The sequence below is a fragment of the Rhinolophus hipposideros genome, assembly GCF_964194185.1.
Source record: "Rhinolophus hipposideros genome assembly, chromosome: 3".
Lineage (NCBI taxonomy): Eukaryota > Metazoa > Chordata > Mammalia > Chiroptera > Rhinolophidae > Rhinolophus > Rhinolophus hipposideros.
In genome coordinates this window covers 26,637,551-26,655,125 of record NC_138049.1, presented here as the reverse complement: position 1 = coordinate 26,655,125, position 17,575 = coordinate 26,637,551, and the positions used below count along the sequence as shown (strand labels likewise).

The 17,575-nt window shown below is 37.0% G+C and overlaps 1 protein-coding gene across 2 annotated transcripts in view; it reads left to right on the top strand.

The window, feature by feature from the left end:
* Positions 1 to 10,821, top strand: part of MYB (MYB proto-oncogene, transcription factor) — a 33,753-nt gene extending 22,932 nt beyond the window's left edge. The window contains exon 16 of one of the 2 annotated variants that reach the window (XM_081036521.1): positions 9,535 to 10,821. In XM_081036521.1, the coding sequence (XP_080892647.1) occupies positions 9,535 to 9,651 (117 nt within the window). In that variant the 3' untranslated portion in view covers positions 9,652 to 10,821. The remainder of the gene's footprint in view (positions 1 to 9,534) is intronic. The other variant, XM_081036522.1, reaches the window with a different exon arrangement.
* Positions 10,822 to 17,575: the final 6,754 nt, after the last annotated feature.

The following is a 17,575-nucleotide window of genomic DNA, read 5'->3' as shown; positions in this document are numbered from 1 at the left end:
TTCTGCAATTACAAGAGGCGCTCAAAGTGGTTATCATCAGTGTAATTTTAATAGTTTTTTTTTTCCTTTCTTAAAATGTGTATATATTTTTTTGGCACCCTCTGTATATAGTCAGCTCTCTGTATCCCCAGATTCCACAGATTCAACCAACCTCAGATGAAAAACAGTATTTTCAGTAACATGGTTAGTGGAATCTGCAGATGCAGAGGGCAGACTGTATGCATTGATCTACCGAATTTCATATAAGGGACTTCAGCATCTATAGATTTGAGTATCCATGGGGGGTCCTGGAACCAATGCCCCTGCGGGTACTGAGGGTTGATACTGAGTTTTGGGGGCGTCAAAAGCTATACATGGATTTTTGACTGTGCAGGAGTCGATGCTCCTAACCATGCCCATGTTGGTCAAGGGTCAACTGTATTTACAAAAGATAGGATGTTCAAATGTTTACATTACAGTTTTTAATGCTGTTGCATTTTTAAAAAATCAGTATGGAACTTTATTATCAACATGTTTATATTTTATTTAGTGAAAATGTTAGCTATCAAAATTAAGTAGTAACTCTATTTTATTAATCTATATTTTCTAGCATATCAATGAGTTATATTTGGCACTTTACAGATTCTAATATCTGTGTACTGAGATTAAACTATCTATGTACATCACATGGTGAAGGTGATATTTGTCAGTTCTACTAAACTCAATAACTGAGACCTGAAAGTTAATTTTAAAAGCCAATGCTTCTATCAGCACTATATAGTTTACTGATTTATACTGCTGCAATATATTTTAATATATTTCTATAATATGCTGAAATATATTTGAATAACCTGCTATAATAGATAACTAATTCATTTTAAGAAATACTCATTAAATCAATGAATGGTACACATCAAGTATCTCCTCTGTTTTGTGTCATGAAGATTTAGTTTCTGATACCATAGAAATATGTGATTTCTAAAATGTTTCAAACTTTTGTAATAAATATTGGAAAATGCATCAAATGATTCTAAATACTTGTGTATTGCCTATGCTTCATATAATCCTAGTTCAATAATATTTATATAGACTTTTAGGTAACTTGGTAATTTTGTTTATTGAAAACATAATGCTTTCTTATATGTTTCCACTGATAATTTGACCTAATTGGACAGATTTCTGGTATTAGTGAACATATTGTACCTTTGTTAAATGACCTGGCCATTTGACTTAAGAGTATCTTATATACCTTATAACTTTTATAATTTCTACTTATAGTAAATCAAATATTAGGTGAGATTTTAGCCAATCTCTATATTTTTATCAGAGGGCTTTTAATTAAAACAACTAAATATGATTCCTAAAATATTTTAAAATTCAGATGCTTCTAAAATAAAAAATATTTGCCACTTGTCATAGTGCAATTGATTGTCTATCTATCAAATTGTCTAAATAACTTTACTTAAGGACAAGAACAGTTTATTGAAAGCTACAGTAACTGCAATTCTGTGTTCTATCATTTCAGTTTTAATCATCCCTGACTTAATTATGGCAATAATACTGTAGACAGAGCAGATCCTGGGCCCTTATGATTCAACTTCTAATGTACATATAAATGCACATGCTTATAAATAAATATGTGTAAATTACATTTGATATTTTAAAATTAGAAATACAAGAAGCTATGAGTTTCACATTTTGTTACGGTAAATCTCATACATAAAAGTATAGAAAATATTCTATGATTTAGATATAACCAATTATGAACATTTTGCCATATTTACTTCCATTTTTTTAATTAAGCATTCTAAAATTCTGGATAATATAAAATTTTATTCTTACATCCTTTCAGATGTCTATCTAAAAATAAGGACATTTTTATACATAACCTAATACTGTTATCACACATTATTAACAATAATTCCTTAAGATTTTAATTCTCGGGCTATATTTAGATTTCCCCATTCATCCAGAAAAGAGCCTTGTTATTATTTGTTATATAAGAGAACATTGTTATTATAAAATTGAAACAGTTTACACATTGCATTTGTTTTTTAAGTCTCTTAATCTCTAGACCAATGCTGTCCAATAGGACCTATGTAATGATGGAAATGTCCAATACGTAGTTTGGGAGCCACTAGTTATATGTGGCTACTGAGCCCTTGAAATGTGATTAGTGCTATTGAGGAACAGAGTTTTCAATTTAATTTTTAATGGCTTTTTTTTTAATTTAATGGCTTTAATTTAATAGCTACATTTCCTTCCTCTGCCTGGAATCAACCATTTCCCCAAGGTGTGCTGATCATTTTAGTGGGAAATGCTATGTAGAGACCAAAATCAGGGTGCTAAGTATGCCCATTTGTTATGTGGGTTGTCATTGAGAAGCAATAAATTTTAATAACTCAGAACTCTCCATTTATCCCCTAATACATAAACTATAATTCTTAAATAGAGGCTATTGTTAGCCATTATACACAAATAATATTTTATATATTTTTAAAATTATTTATGCTTCATCTTTTTCCAAAAGTAGTTTGTGGCAGCTGCATAATCTTATAATTGTCAGATTTCTTATTTTTTTAAGGTGCTTCAATTTTAGATTGTACAAAACAAGGACTCATAATAAAAATGTTCTGAGATATTTTTCATATTTGTGTCTTTTCTGTAGCTCAGAATATGTGAGATTTTCACATTGGACCATTGTTCCATTTTTCCCATAATGAGTGGGGGTAGACGATCGGCATCTAGATGCTTAAAAATGATCACGAGAGAGGAAATAAACATTCATCCTAAAAAGCTTGCAGTTTGGATCAGGAAAGGCAGATTCACTGTGGAACACTGTTCACAAGTTACCCTGAGAGAGCCCAAGACAGACAGGCAGACACACACACACACACACACACACACACACACACACACACGCACAGAGCTCCTTCCTCAGCAAGGAGAAAAGAGCTGCCTGTTTTCCTCAATATGCTTTCAATTTGCTTTACAAACTGCTTTACTCTTTGAAACACACTTTACCACTAAATATTTCTTAAGGTAGACATCTTCATCGGTATATTTGAAACTGTACTTAAGTTATAAGCTTTCTAAACTTCTGTGTTTTTCTCTTAAACTATAATTTCCTTTTATTCCTATTTAAAACCTAAGGGCAAAAGATGTGTTCATATGCTTTTTACTAACTCACTTTCCTCTTTTTGGTAACCACAGAATGACAGCTTTAAATTTTAATTTCCTGACTTGGCTTGTCATGGCCTTACTTCTTTAAAACAGTGAGTTTAATTTAAGTAAATTTCTCAACCATTATTATTTAAACACATTTGCACAGCATCAAAGAATCTTAAAATATTATTACAAGCAATTGAAACTCACTTCTTCAGTTCCATGCGTTTTGGATCACTCCTATTTTTTTATGAATTACTTGTGAATTTTTCAAAATATCAGGCAAAACCTTTTGCTGAGGAGTGTAATAAACTAGCATGCAAGCAACAGGATCCTGGGCTCTAGTCTAGACTCTACCATTTTCTAATTGTCTTTAATTCATTAACCTCTTCAGGCCAAAATGCTCGTCTATAAATTGGGAACTATAGTGTATCCTTCACTCATCATACAAGGTTGCTTTAAAGTTCAATTGGTATAGTATTGCTTTCAAAATGGCAGCACACGTGGCAGTGTGCATTGCTGTTATCTATTATTAGGCAAGGCTATGCGCTGACCCTGTCCTTAGAAACACAGGCAAGGCGGCTTCGCCATGGGCCAGGTCTTCTTGCCCTTTGGTGTATTATTTCCTCTAGCACAGTCTTTCTCATTCCCTGTTCCACTCTTGCAGAAGTGTGTCAGTGGGTCACCAAAAGAGACAGCTGATTCAACTGATTCCTGAAATAAAGATAGTCAGATCTCTTTGGTTTTATGGAGACAAAAAAACAGATTTACTGGTTTTCTCTATTTTTCTGGTACTTCTGTTGTTGGCCTGTCAGCAGACATGGAAACAGTCTGTCTACACGTGACAGAGCTTTCCAGGCATATCTTAGTATACTGTGCTCTTGACCTGCTCCTTTGGATATGTATGTATTCATTTGGTTCCCCCCTTGGGTCACTTTTTTCCACTTGTCCTGGCAAGAATTTACATAGCTGTCAGTAGTATTTCAGCAACCTGCTTTTAATATATGTTATAAATTAAGCAAGTTTTACCACATACACTTTTGGGGTTGAACTAAGAAAGGCTAAATGAGTGGGAAAGGTATGTCAAGCTCTTATTCAGAGTTCCGTGTCCCAGATATTACAAGATGTGGATATTTTTTTTGTTGTTTGGTTTGGTAAACACTATGATACTGAATCTTCCTCGAGCCAGCAAAGATAGAATCACTTTAGAGCAATTTGGCACTTGTCTTAATCTTAATAGTCTGGAACTAATATATGACTAAGGAAAGAGCTATTCTGCCAAAAATTTGTGACACCCTAGGCTATATAATATAAACTGTTGGAAACTCTATAAACATGTAAGATGAAGAGACCCCTAGAGATATCTGGGACAAACCCCAAATTTAGGCAAAGTCCATCCGCATTAGCAATTGTTAACTTAGGACTGGGTGGGAAGTGGAGGCACTGGTGGATTGGGCAACTTCCAATCACTGACTGGATCTTCTGTCCTCTGATTTTTAGGGTTCTTTTCTATGAAAAGTTAGCAACCTTGAAATTGAGGGCATTTCATTGTTTTGTGGGGACATAGATTGGCATGTATGTGTGGGAAAATTCTGGTAACCGTTAACCTTACCTTAGTGGCAATTCATCTCAAGTTCATCCCTGACTTTCAAGATACAGCTGAAGATTTCTATGTTATCTCTTATAACTGATACACTTTAAAAAGATACCCCTTTGGGAAGGAATTCTCACTTGGTGAATTGTAGTTCAGAGTTATGTTCTACAGATGGGTTCAACGGAATAATCAGATCATTCTTATTCTTTTGGACACCATTCATATCTGCTTATTACTTAAAAACAAGGAAAACATAATAGTAACTCACGAGTTGTTTTGGTTTAACAAAATCATTTTTTATGATTTGTGCACATTTATTATTAGACCCGTGAATTATAAAGCACAGTAACTTGCCAGGGCTTTTGACATCAGCAACTATCGTGTGAGGTTGATATATGAGTACAATAATAATAGTAGTTGTTCAGCATGATGAAAAAACTATTCCTATTCTAAATGAAAAATGTGAAGATAATCTAATTCTGACAGAAAACCACCTGCAGACATAGTCTTGTCTCCTTTTACTTCTTCTGTTTTCTACAAAGGATCTGAGTATTTAAAGTGCTTTAGCAGGATATCCCAGTTAAAGCTTTGACAGTCTATTTACAGTTCACTTCTGCCCAATGGCAATTAAAGGCAGATTACAGGATAAGCAAGATGACTCCCGGGCAAGAGGAGGAGGATGTGAGGTAGGATTATTAATGGTGAAATGAATTTGGGTAGAGTGACATGTCTGCAGTAGTGCCATGGGTTAGTAATTTAACAAGAATTCATGTGCAGAAATCTGTAATTCTTATCAATTCTTTAGCATATATGAAACTAAAATTTATGGAGAGGGAATAAGGAGGATACACACAGATCTACATGACAGTATTAAAAACTTCATCCAGCACAAAGACATTTAATCCTTTTTTGTCAAAACTATTCTCTCTACTTGAAAAGTTGGCCGAGGGCCCCATGGCTTCAAGGTAAGGAGGGAGAAGGAAATAGCAGAAGAGGAGGCAGCTGCCATTTAGACTCTTGGACCTGAGCATTTCTTTTTTTACCTGAGTACTTGGCTTCCTGGTCTTCCTTTCATGCTGTAGGTTTGGGTGTGTGTCCACTCTGACCACTTTTTTTCATTCATTCTTATAAGTTGTGCTTGCTTTGTTTTCTCCTGGTACAAAAAAGGAGGTACCTGCACACAGTCGCCCATTGGCTTTTTGTTCTGCACAGTGGTTGTGGATAGTGGCTCCTGTGTCCTGGTGCTTGTCTACTTGGGAGATTCAGGTGTTGCAAGCCCTCTTGCCTTCCATGGGCCCTAAGATTCAGCGCTTATACGCCCCTGAAGTGCTCTGCTTTCTGGACTTTGGAGATTTGGGTCAACTAGATTTCTTTCTTGGCAAATTCCATTTTGACTTAGGAGAAGCTAATGAAAAGTTTTCTCAAAAATCCTAATTAAAAATATATGGCATTTTTTTTTATATTGGCCTTGTTTTAAATATCTGGTCCTGGAGGAAGAGCCAAACATGAATAAAATGATGAGCCATGTGGGAGATCCAACAAGAACACAGTCAAATTTCAAGTTGAAAATACAGAGGGTGCCAAAAAACGTATACACATTTTAAGAAAGGAAAATTGTATTAAAATTGTAATACTCAATATATACCAATAACAGAAGATGAATACAAGTCACGTCTGACTTCTCCAATTACGAGAGGTGCTCAAAGCAGTTACCATCAGTGTCCAGACACTTTTGATTACGGTGAACTACTGCTTGAGCAACGTTGACCAAAGTGTCCACTTGTAACATTTTTTTGGCACCCCTAGTACATTAAACTGATAATACTTAGTATTAGAGTCTCCTAAACGGATTTTGGGAATTCTGAATTAACTTAAATACCATATTGCCAAGGATCAGAACTTGACTTTTTCCAAGGGGCATAGCCAACGCAAGCATAAGACTGTTTTGAAATAGTATTTTAATTCTGTATTAATTCAAGCATAGCTAAATAGAAAAAGTCTTAACCAGAGAAACACAGAAACAGTCTTCCCTGCTCCTCACTTTTATCTCTATTCTCACTTTCATTTTTTCCCCCTCCATTTATTTGCCTGCATTCTTTCAAAATGTGTATTTTTGGTTTTGGTGGTGTATCTTTATGTAATTTTAGATTTGCATATATTAGTATATGAAGATACTTCCTTCTGCTGCTTCTTCAGTCACTTAGTTGTTAAGATCCTTGCACTTTGTTGTATGTATACCATGGATTCTAGGTGCTGCCTAGTACTTACTCCATGGTAGACATGCACCATATTTAACTCTTCACTCTCAGACGGTAGTCATTATGTCACACTGCTACAGTGACTACCAATGCAAGCTTAATAATTGAAACGATAACATTAAATTTTATTTTTTTATTTGGGTCAATTGCTGTTTCAGAACTGCACTGAAAATTTTTAGCAACAACAGATAAGCAATGAACTAAACTAAAATGTTGAATTTGTATGGACAGATATACACCAGAGAAATCTGTGTATTTAATCCACTTGCTTGAACCTAGAGCAACACCGCCTGTTCAGAACTATTCATAAAAGGCTATAATTACCCTGGTGATTTTTGTGTCGCAAAACATAAAATGTGACTCAGTGGCAGAAGTCAGCCCTGAACACCTGTCATCTTTGTTCTGTCATCTTTGTGATACATGGTTCCAGGAAAATATTACAATAATCCATCTTGCTATGTAGTATTTCAAGTTATGTGCTGAGCCTCTGAGCTATCATAGTCAATATGTGTAAACCTGGATGGTTTTTCTGACATTGGCAGTGAGGGCATGGTAGATTGTGCAGAAGCTGGGGAACCCAGTCTGCGTCCTGTGAAGGTTTACAAGTTAGAAACATGGCACTATAAACCTTATGTCCTTGAAACTTTGTTCCAGCCACTAGGTGAAGAAACCCCATAACCATACAAACACCATCTTCCTTTAGAATTATCTTGAACGACTTTGCTAAAAAGTCTGATGACTTTAACACCTCATCTAAATGCTTCTTCCTACATTCCAGGGCCCTGCTGACCTGACCCCGCAATTTTCCACTAATAAGAACTCTGTTGGAAGCAGCATCTTACACTCATTAGGGCCTGGATTCACAATCTTGCTTCATCACTTCTTAGCTGGGTGACCCTGAAGATATTGCCTAAATTCTCTCTTCCTTTTACATTGCTTGGTCTGTGAAGCAGGTGCAGTGTTTCATGTGTTTCTGTGAGAATTAAATTAAATGAGATGATACAGCTAAAACATTTGGAAGCGTGGGTGGCACATAGTAAGCACTTGTTAAATGTTGGCATTTAATGCACTATATCTCTTCCTGTCTCCCAATCCCTTCTGCAAACACTGGACAAATTGCAGCTTCCTGACTCTTTTGTGCTATTCCTGGGTTAATTCCTTTCTCACCTGTCTATCTAAACGCTGCCTATTCTTGCCCTTTCCCTAGAGCATTGTCCTGGCAATTCCTCAGTGTCCCATCCACTCTTCACCTGGGCACGTGTCACACTGCCTGTTACTATGCCACATGTGTAGAACACATCATTTTCTCCTCCTGAGGCTCTAAAGAGCAGTGGTCTTTCTTCTCTTATCCTTTCGTTTCATGGCAGCAAAGGTCCTCCTAGATGTCAATACCAGGAATAGTTGAGCTTTTTTAAACCACTGGTTTAGTTCTGAGCTTACAGATGCCAAATCTTATATCTGCTTGTGTTTCTCTTTCCTTCTTTGCATTGGCTGGTAGAGAGCTCAGGGCCAAGGTTGAGGTTTAAATTGAGCTGATGCACTGTACTTCATTGGCAAGTGTTTGGTGTACCATATCACCCCATCTTTGTATTATTTATTTTTCATACATTTATCTGTGACCCTGCCTTGTCCGCTTTTTAAACCGTATTATCTTGTATTTATTTTGTAAGTATCTTAAATCCTTTTGGGAACTAATTAGGGCACAAAGAGTACGTATGTTAGTTTGAAGCAACATGGAGGGAAGGCAGGAGCCAGGGCTGTGAAGAGGGCAGATGTACGTTCAAAGCCACTCTACTACGTGCCCTCGGAGTGGCCTTCAGCAAATCATCTCCACTCTCTGAGTCTCCATTTCCCGCCCGACCAAAGAGAAAATGAGCCTTCCTCACAGGCTCGTTGTGCTGTGCAAATGAGAACATGTGTACGAAGTGCCAAACACTAGACCTAGGTCTGGATGCTGCCTCTTAGATATTAGATCCATCTTATATTTTCCAATATGTCTTTAAAAAGTAAAGCTATCCTGGTAAAAAGATATTTCTAATTTAATTGTTATTTAATTGATATTAAAAATATATACTAAGTTTAGTAGGCATTGATCAATTCTAGCACCTACAGAATCTTCTTCACTCAGAGGGCTCAGGCACTCACCAGTTTGCTTAAGGAGTAAATGCCCAGAGCTTACCTTAGGTACCTAGGTACCTGGGGAATTATGCCCATTCCTGCCTCCAACTTTGTAAAATCACCTTATCATAGACACAGGCACTCAAGTATGAAGCTGTGGTTGTACCTTAAGATACTATTAGGGAAGGACTTTTTCTCTTAGCAATAAATAACTTCTAATAATTAATATCACTTAAGAATGCTGGATTCCTGGGTGTCACAGAGTTAAGATTTTATCTGACGAAGGCTCTCTGGTGTCTACCATTTGCTATGTGGAGGGCAAAATCCCCTCTGCTGACTCTGCAGGGAGTGGGACTCCATTTGTGGGCTAAAGTGTGTGCTTCCTGCCTGACCTCGCCCTTACTCTCTTTTCTCCATTAGCCTTGTAGCGGGGCCTGGGAAACTGCATCCTGTGGAAAGATGGACGATCAGATGACAGCTTCCGGTCAGGCTCGTAAATATGTGAATGCCTTCTCAACCCGGACTCTGGTGATGTGAGATGTTTCCAGACAAGCATTATGGTTTACAGAACACTTCAAGTTGACTTTGGATATATCATTCCTCTACATGAAACTTTTCATGAATGGGAGAAGAACATATATTTGTTGTGGTACAACAGTTGAGAGCAGCACCAAGTGCATTTAGGTGGATGAAATCTTTTATCAGATTTCACCCAACTAAAAGGATTTTTAAAAAATAAATAGATAACAGTCTTACCTAAATTGTTAGGTGATGAATTGTCGTCAGATGTTACTATCTTAGGGCGGTTTTTTTAAATGTCAAGTCGATGAATCTGTATCTTAGAGGATCCCACAGACCAGTATTTTTTTGTTACGAGGTTTTTGAAATTTTACACACAAAAAGGTACTCCAATATTTTACTTTTGTCAGTCACTAAACACAATGCATTACTATAAATGTTGGCTTAATATGATGAGATAATTAATCAAGATGGTAAATGCTCATGTATGGTTAATAACGTTGGAGGTACATTTATTGTACTAAACCATTTTATGAGTTTTTTGTTAGCTTGCTTTAAAAAATTATTACTGTATGAAATAGTTTTATAAAGAAATTATATTTTTATTCAGTAATTTAATTTTGTAAATGCCAAATGAAAAATGTGTTTTGCTGCTATGGTCTTAGCCTGTAGACATGCTGCTAGTATGACGGGCAGTAAAGCTTCGGACAGAAAGAAAAGAAATTAGGTGTTAGGTAATTAACTATGCACTAGTATTTCAGACTTTTTATATTTTTATATATACTTTTTTTTTCTTTTGTAATACATTGGAAAACTTATTTGGGAGATTTTGCTGTTATTGGTTGTGTGTTTTTTTTTTTTTTTCTTGTCACTGTTGGTTTATAAGAGCATGCATTGCACTTCTTTTTTGGGAGATCTATGTTGTTGATGTCCTATGTTTTGTTTTGAATTCAGCCCCACGGTTCTTTAATTCAGTCGTACGTGTTTGATCAGCATACCCCGCAGTTTCTAAGTGTATGGTGTCAGGACTGCACAGAACCTGTGTTTGCAGCTGGGTAGACAGCCAGGAATCCACAACCAGTTGCTGCCTTAAAAACGTTTGGTGCAAGATGGATGGCACTAAACCTTTGATATGACAGTGTACTTACTGCCTTGTAGTGAAATAAAGCTGGCCCTTATTTTCCTTACTTTTGACTTCTCTCTTGTGATTGTGGATGATAGTTTTACTTTTAAGAAATGGAGCTAGCTTTCTTTTGTTAATAATTTACACACCATCTGAACTTCACTTGAGGAAGCCAAGAATCATTACTTCGGAGAAAAAAAGAACAAGAAAACCAAGTTCACAAAATAATCATGTGCAAAGTGACAGCTGGGAGGAATCTTCCAGAATGTATCAGTCATGGTTCCAGCAGCATTCAAATTGGGATAATTCAAGGAGCGTTCATTTACAAGGGTACTGATACTATGGATGTGGGCAGGGGGTCGGGAGAACACTGCCCCATGCAAGGGAGGAGTCATGGAAAGCAAGAGTCCTTGAGAGGGGCCGTGACCTTCAGAAACCTTACAGGGAGAGAGCCAAGTATAATCCCTAACTTTTCTTCCTCTATCCCTTCCATCTCTGCCAAGGGTCCTTATTGGCAGAACCAACCAGAAGCTAGAGGGCAAGGAAGCAGCTGGAAGTAAGACAGCCAGCCAGCCTCCTAGGGTAGAGCCAGAGGATATTTATCTGTTGGGGCAAGGAAAAGGCATTTCAGCCAAGTCATCCAGTCCAGCTCCCTATTTCAGAGATAAACTTCCACTGGCTTCCATTTATCAGCTCAGTGTTCTTTTCGCTGTGCTTAGAAAATCCCTTTCATATAGGTTCCTTATAATTTCCTTTAGTCACTCTTCTAACTCAGACTTTGAATTCTCATCCTCATATATATGATGCACTTGGTATTCCTAGAGCCAAGGACTTATTACCCCTCATTACTAGTCTTTAAGACTGTTTATTCTTTGATCATATTTCTGATGGATAATAACACCTCACCCCAGTGTTAGGAAGCTTTTTATATTCATGCCCACTCAGTATTTTCTAGGTGCTATCTCTGCCACTTACAGGCAGTTGGAACTTGGACAAGTCACTAACCTCTCTGAGCCTTTTTTCTTCATCTGTGAAAAGAGTTCATTCTTAACAAGAGAACTCTTGTTAAGTAATGCACTACAGAAATGTCTGTTAATACATATGCTTTCTATTATTAAGTGATGCATGTCAAGTAGTATGTCAAATGTTCATCTGGCCGATAATATGCATTGCCATTGCAGAGTTAACTTAGAGGTCATATTATAACTATTAAAATAAATTAATGGTAAGAGTGAACTCAGAATTATACAGGATTGAAATAAATATTTACTTTTCTAACAAGGACGTGACCCAATAACTAGAAACTAAAAACCTACACTAATGAAGGGTAAATTTAGTTTTATGTGTAAATACTAACATTCTTATAAAACCCATTTCACAAGCATTTCTAAAACACTTATTTGTTTTAGTAATTTTTTTGAATCCCCCTGCTCTCCACAGCAGAGATTCAGGTATTAAAATAAATGGAAACGTATTACTTACTACTCAAAGAAAGGTTATCCTTTTGAGTTACTGTGTGTAAAGTTTGGGTCCACATGTGCACATCTGTAGAAAAGGAGAGACATTATGAGAAGATTATGAGTTGTCTCCCAGACACTAATGGAACTGATAAGCCAAGATGAGAGATGTGCAGGGAAGAACTACCTTGTGTCTTTAGAAATTATACAATATTAGAACTGGAAAGGAACTTAGCCATTATAAGGGCTTCAATAAGGGGCTCTCCACATTGCTTTATTGAAAGAAAACCCATATGGGAGCCCATCCAGTTTTATTTAAATTCAGACTCTGACCTTTACCAGCTCTATGACTTTGTCTGAGTTTGACTTAATCTCCCTAAGCTTCACTTTTATTTTACTTTCGTTGGGGATAAAAGTCCATCTCAAGGTTGTTGAGTATTGGGAAGATGTTGTGAGATACTACGTGCCTTCTTGCATCACTGTAAATGTTTCAGTGTTCATTGATTAGGTAGGTCACTTATAATAACTTATAATCAGTGGTGTTCACCAGCAATGGACACACCACCGAGGCCCTGTCCCTGATTGTGTGTTAAACTTATTCTTTGTATTAAAACTAACTTTAAATCTAAGTTATATCTTCTCAAAATATTCCTAATCATTCTAACATGTCTTGAAATACATGTTTCTCCTCCTTATACAAATGTATGTGGGAAATATGGGATACAGTTTTCCTTAAACATATTGGCTCCTAATTTAAAAAAGAAAACTCTCTAGTATATAAAATGTGATGTGCTGGTGTATTACAGTGCATTTAAAAATACAAGTTTGGGGCTTATTTTTCTCCTTTAACCATTGCTGTTATAAAACAAAGTCTTCCTTATTCACCATTTTTAAAGGGTAGTGTTGAGGAAAGGAAGCCGGCTACAATGCAAACCTCTTTTTAAAAATGAAGTTGACTTGTGTACGATATACATAGTAACTTTGGGAACTGCAGCATGACGAAGCTGAACTATAAATCTCAGGGAACTTGTCAGTGTTTTGCTAAGAATTCTTTTTAATTAACATTGAATGCAAATGTTCTGGATGACAATATGGACATTGGAGACAGGGATAATTGCCTCATGGACCATATTTCTTTTATTCAGCTCGTGTGTGTTGAAGACCTATAGTGTGCTAAGCGCTATGTTTGAACTTGGGGTAGAACTGAGAACAACACAGATAAAAAATCCTTGCCTACTATGAGCTTCTGTTCTGATGGCAGATACAAGTAAGTGGATGATTATAGCAGGGTTGCAGTAGGGGTAAGAGAGACCAAGGAGAGCTTCAGATCAAAACTTGGAGGACCAACAGCTTTCCCACAGAATTGGCATCTGGCAGGACTGACAGTAAAGCCAAACTGAAATAGGGGTGGGGCTTGGAGGGGGCAACAGAGTGAAGGTCACATCTGACATTTGCCGGAGGAAAACACCCAAATATAACGATTTATCTTATTTTAAATTCATGATGACAAATTGCCGATGGGCACTCAGGCAATTCTACTGCCTGAAGATATTCTCTAATGTATTCTTTTTTCCATGCTGTAAACAATTTCACACCTCTTCCTCTCAAACCTCTCCATCGCATCTCTACCCAACTCCCAGCGGATAACTCTGACTCACCCATCAAGGAGCAAATAGAAATAGTCACCATCTCACACCGCAGCTCTCTACAGACCTGCACATGTTCTGAGGCCGTTGTCTTCTTGCTTGTTCGCATGGCTGAGCACCCCCAGCTGCAATCATGCGCCAGCCTTTCCATGCGGCCTCTGCAAAGCCATCCCCTGGTATCCTCCAGGATCTCATCCTGCAGATAATGTCTCCTTCTCCTATATCAAAATGTCTTCCTCTCTCCTGCATCATTCTTGTCACATTAACATAGGCTCCACCTCCCAGCAGTAAAATATAATCCCCCCTTTACCACATATCACCATCATACTGCTCCATTTATCTGCTCCTTTTCCCAAGGAAAACTGCTTGAGGGAATGTCTATGGCCGTGGTCACCACTTCCTTACGTTGCCTCCTCCTGCAGCCCACACCACGTGAACTTTCATAGCCCCTATCCCACCGTGCTTGCCCTTGGCCATGTCGCCAATGGCCTCCATGTTGCCAAATCCTGTGGTCACTTCTCAGGCTTCATTGTGCTTCAGCTATTGTCAGCCTTTAACAAAAACTACACGCCCACTTTCTTGAGCCACTTTCCTCTCTTGGCTTCAGGGACCACTCTCCGGGTTTTCCTCCTTTCTCACTGGTTTCCTCTGTTTGCTCCTCCTCCTCTCCTTGGCCTCTAAGTGACTCTTTTCACCTTCTCTCTGTATCATTCTTCCTAAGGGATTTCATTATTGCTGTTGCTTGAAGTACAGTCTCCGTCTTTAGCTCTGACCCCCTTCTGGAATTCCAGACTCCTGTGTTCTATTCCATGCTAACATTCTCCCCACATAAACATCCTAAATTCAGTAAAAGCAAAACAACATTCACACTCACTCATAGCTATTTTTCTCATTCATAGTAATTAGCTCTAATTTCTTAACTAATGCCTTCCTTTCCCAAGCCAAAAATTGGTCATCATTGATTTCTCCCTTTACCTTATCACCTCTCTTACTCAGAACCATTTGAATACTCTGCCTTGAAAATATTATCCTAAACATGTTCACTTTTCTTTGTTGTCAGTGATGATGTTGTTAGTAACAACATAATATGTGTTAAGGGCTCACGATACACCGAGGAAGAAGGGAGAGAGAGGGAAGGTTTCTGACAATGAGGAGAATAATGTGATGTTTGAGAGGTCAGAATGAGGGGAAATTGAAAGAGAAACCTGGAGGAACGGGAAAGATACGAGGCTGGAGAGGGAAGCCATATAAATGGTCTTCAAAAGCATAAACTTTGTCCTTAGAGATATGGAGAGTCATTGAATGGCTCTAGGCAGGGAACTAAAATGATTCATTTATACCTGATTTATGTAAATAATTGTGGTCAAATCCCTTTTTCATAGATAGTATCAAATTAAACCTCAGGTTAACAGGGCCAAATGATTGCAGAGTCTGAATTTTATACCCGGTTAATTAGATTTTACACAGTATAATTCCTATTGCTTCTTAATTACAAAAGAATGTGCTTTAATCCCAGAAAGTCTTATTGAAAAATATCATTTGATCTAAAGTTTATAAAAGCTGTTTTCATATTTTATAGTATATAAATTAGTACATGAAGAATTGTTTGCATAGAGCACTTTTCCCCTTTAAGAGCAGACGATTTCACCTGTAATCAATAATTTATCTAAAATCTTCCTTGTTATCAAACACCAAATCATCCATTGACTTTTATTTTAATTAGTTTCAGGTGACGTCCATTGACTTTTTAAAATATGGTTTGATTTGCCTAATGTTTTGTCCATTAAGCAATCGGCCAATATTTCTTCCTGAAGGTGACTTCAGCTTACTTTTACATTTATTGTATTATACTCTCTAACCTAGTACACATTCTTATTGTCCAGTGGTTTTCAGACTTTTTTGGGCATCAGAAACACACTGGGAACTTGTTTAAAATGGAGATTCTTGATCTTACTCTCAGGAATTTTAATTCATGTGGCAGGTGTAGACCTGGGAAGGTTTTAACAAGATTCCGGGTGATTCTATACAGATGGTCTGAGGGGACAATACTAAAAACCCTGCCTTGGGAAAAATATTTTACTTCCCCAATCCTTTGCTGTCCTTTTAACACTCCCCATAGCCTCCAATTCCTGTGGAGCCCATAATTCTTCATTAACATGCCCACAGGTCTATAGAAAATCAGAAAAAATATTAAGCCCTTAACGATAAGTAGAGTTCCTTAACTCCAGAGAATTACAATGTTATAGATATTAACTAAGGCTAAACTTGGCCTTCAGATCCATCTTTTTCTTGATTTTTAAAATATGTAAAGAAGCATAATTTTCACACACAGTGTATCTAAAGCTCTTAAGTAATATAGTTCTATTGCACAAGATCTATCAAAAGGGAATTCAAATCTCAAGAAATTTAGCACATAAACAAAACAAAACCAAAACACTGTTTTCATCTAGAAGTCCCTGGTTCTAAACCCAGTCTCTAATCAACTTGCAAAAAACCCTCGTTCAAGTCATGTTATACCTCTGTCCTTTGGGATTTCTATTTAAATGGAGGAAGTATTTAATCCTGTATATAGTTACAAAGCACACGGAAGCCCTCAGATCAAAGATGAAATTCAAAGTAGCCCAAAGACATTGGAATACTTAGGATAGAATTTTGAGGTTTTCCTGCCAGAAAACATCCTCTGAAATAAATTTGTAAGTTAATAAATCATCCTTACTCTGTTTGTGGGGGCAGATATTAAATAGGACAGAGCTAGGATATGTTTTTATTCAATCACTTTTCTAAAGAATATAAGTCCATCAACCTATACTTTAATGGTCCCAAATGTCTAACAATGGAAAGACCCTACTGCCTTTTTTTTTTCCCTTGGCCAGTTTCCAAGTCAGAGTAAGCGGTGACCAAATAGACAGCCTGAAGGACACTGGAAAGATGGTCATTTGGGAGACTATTGGATAGCTGGCTTTACAGAGGTCACCCCAAATCCACTCCTCTATTTCAAATCTGCCATAATGAAAAGACATTAGAAACGTATGTTCTGGGTAAACCTAGTGCACTGAAGACATGAATTAATTCCACTCCATCAGGAAATTCCACCAATTGACAATGAAGGGGGAAAAGGGGGCTATAAATATATAAGTCAAAGAGAATAAAAGAACAACAGGTAAGAGATTATTTGCCAAGAACCTAACTCATTCAACCAATATTTATTGAGCACTGCCCATGCAAGACACAATTCAAAGCTATACATAATTTAGTATATATAATTTTCAAATTACTGGCAGAGCAATGTAGTCTTAGATATCCCCAAAGAACTAAGAAAATGGCCTGTTTCAGATTTGCTATTTTAATAACTGTTTTTCTCGAAATCTACCATGTCCTTTTTCGTGTTTTAACATCAGGCTGTATCTTTAACATAGTCTGATTTTTCTTTCTTTGAAAATTGTTATTAAATCTATAGAGGCTTATAATGGATGATGCCATGAAATTGAAGGGCTTGGGATGTAGAAGCAGAAATTTCAGACAGCACTCTTAGCTCTTTATTAGTAATGAGAACAACAGTTGTTCAGCCCCCCACAAACTTTGTCCACTTTCCCCAGGTACATCAGAGCTACAGGCTATGGCTCATGTGTTGGTGTATGTCTAAACCATTTGGGGATGGGAACCCCTTTTTTATCTCTACTGTCTAACCCAATGCCCAATACGTGGTCGGTACTCAA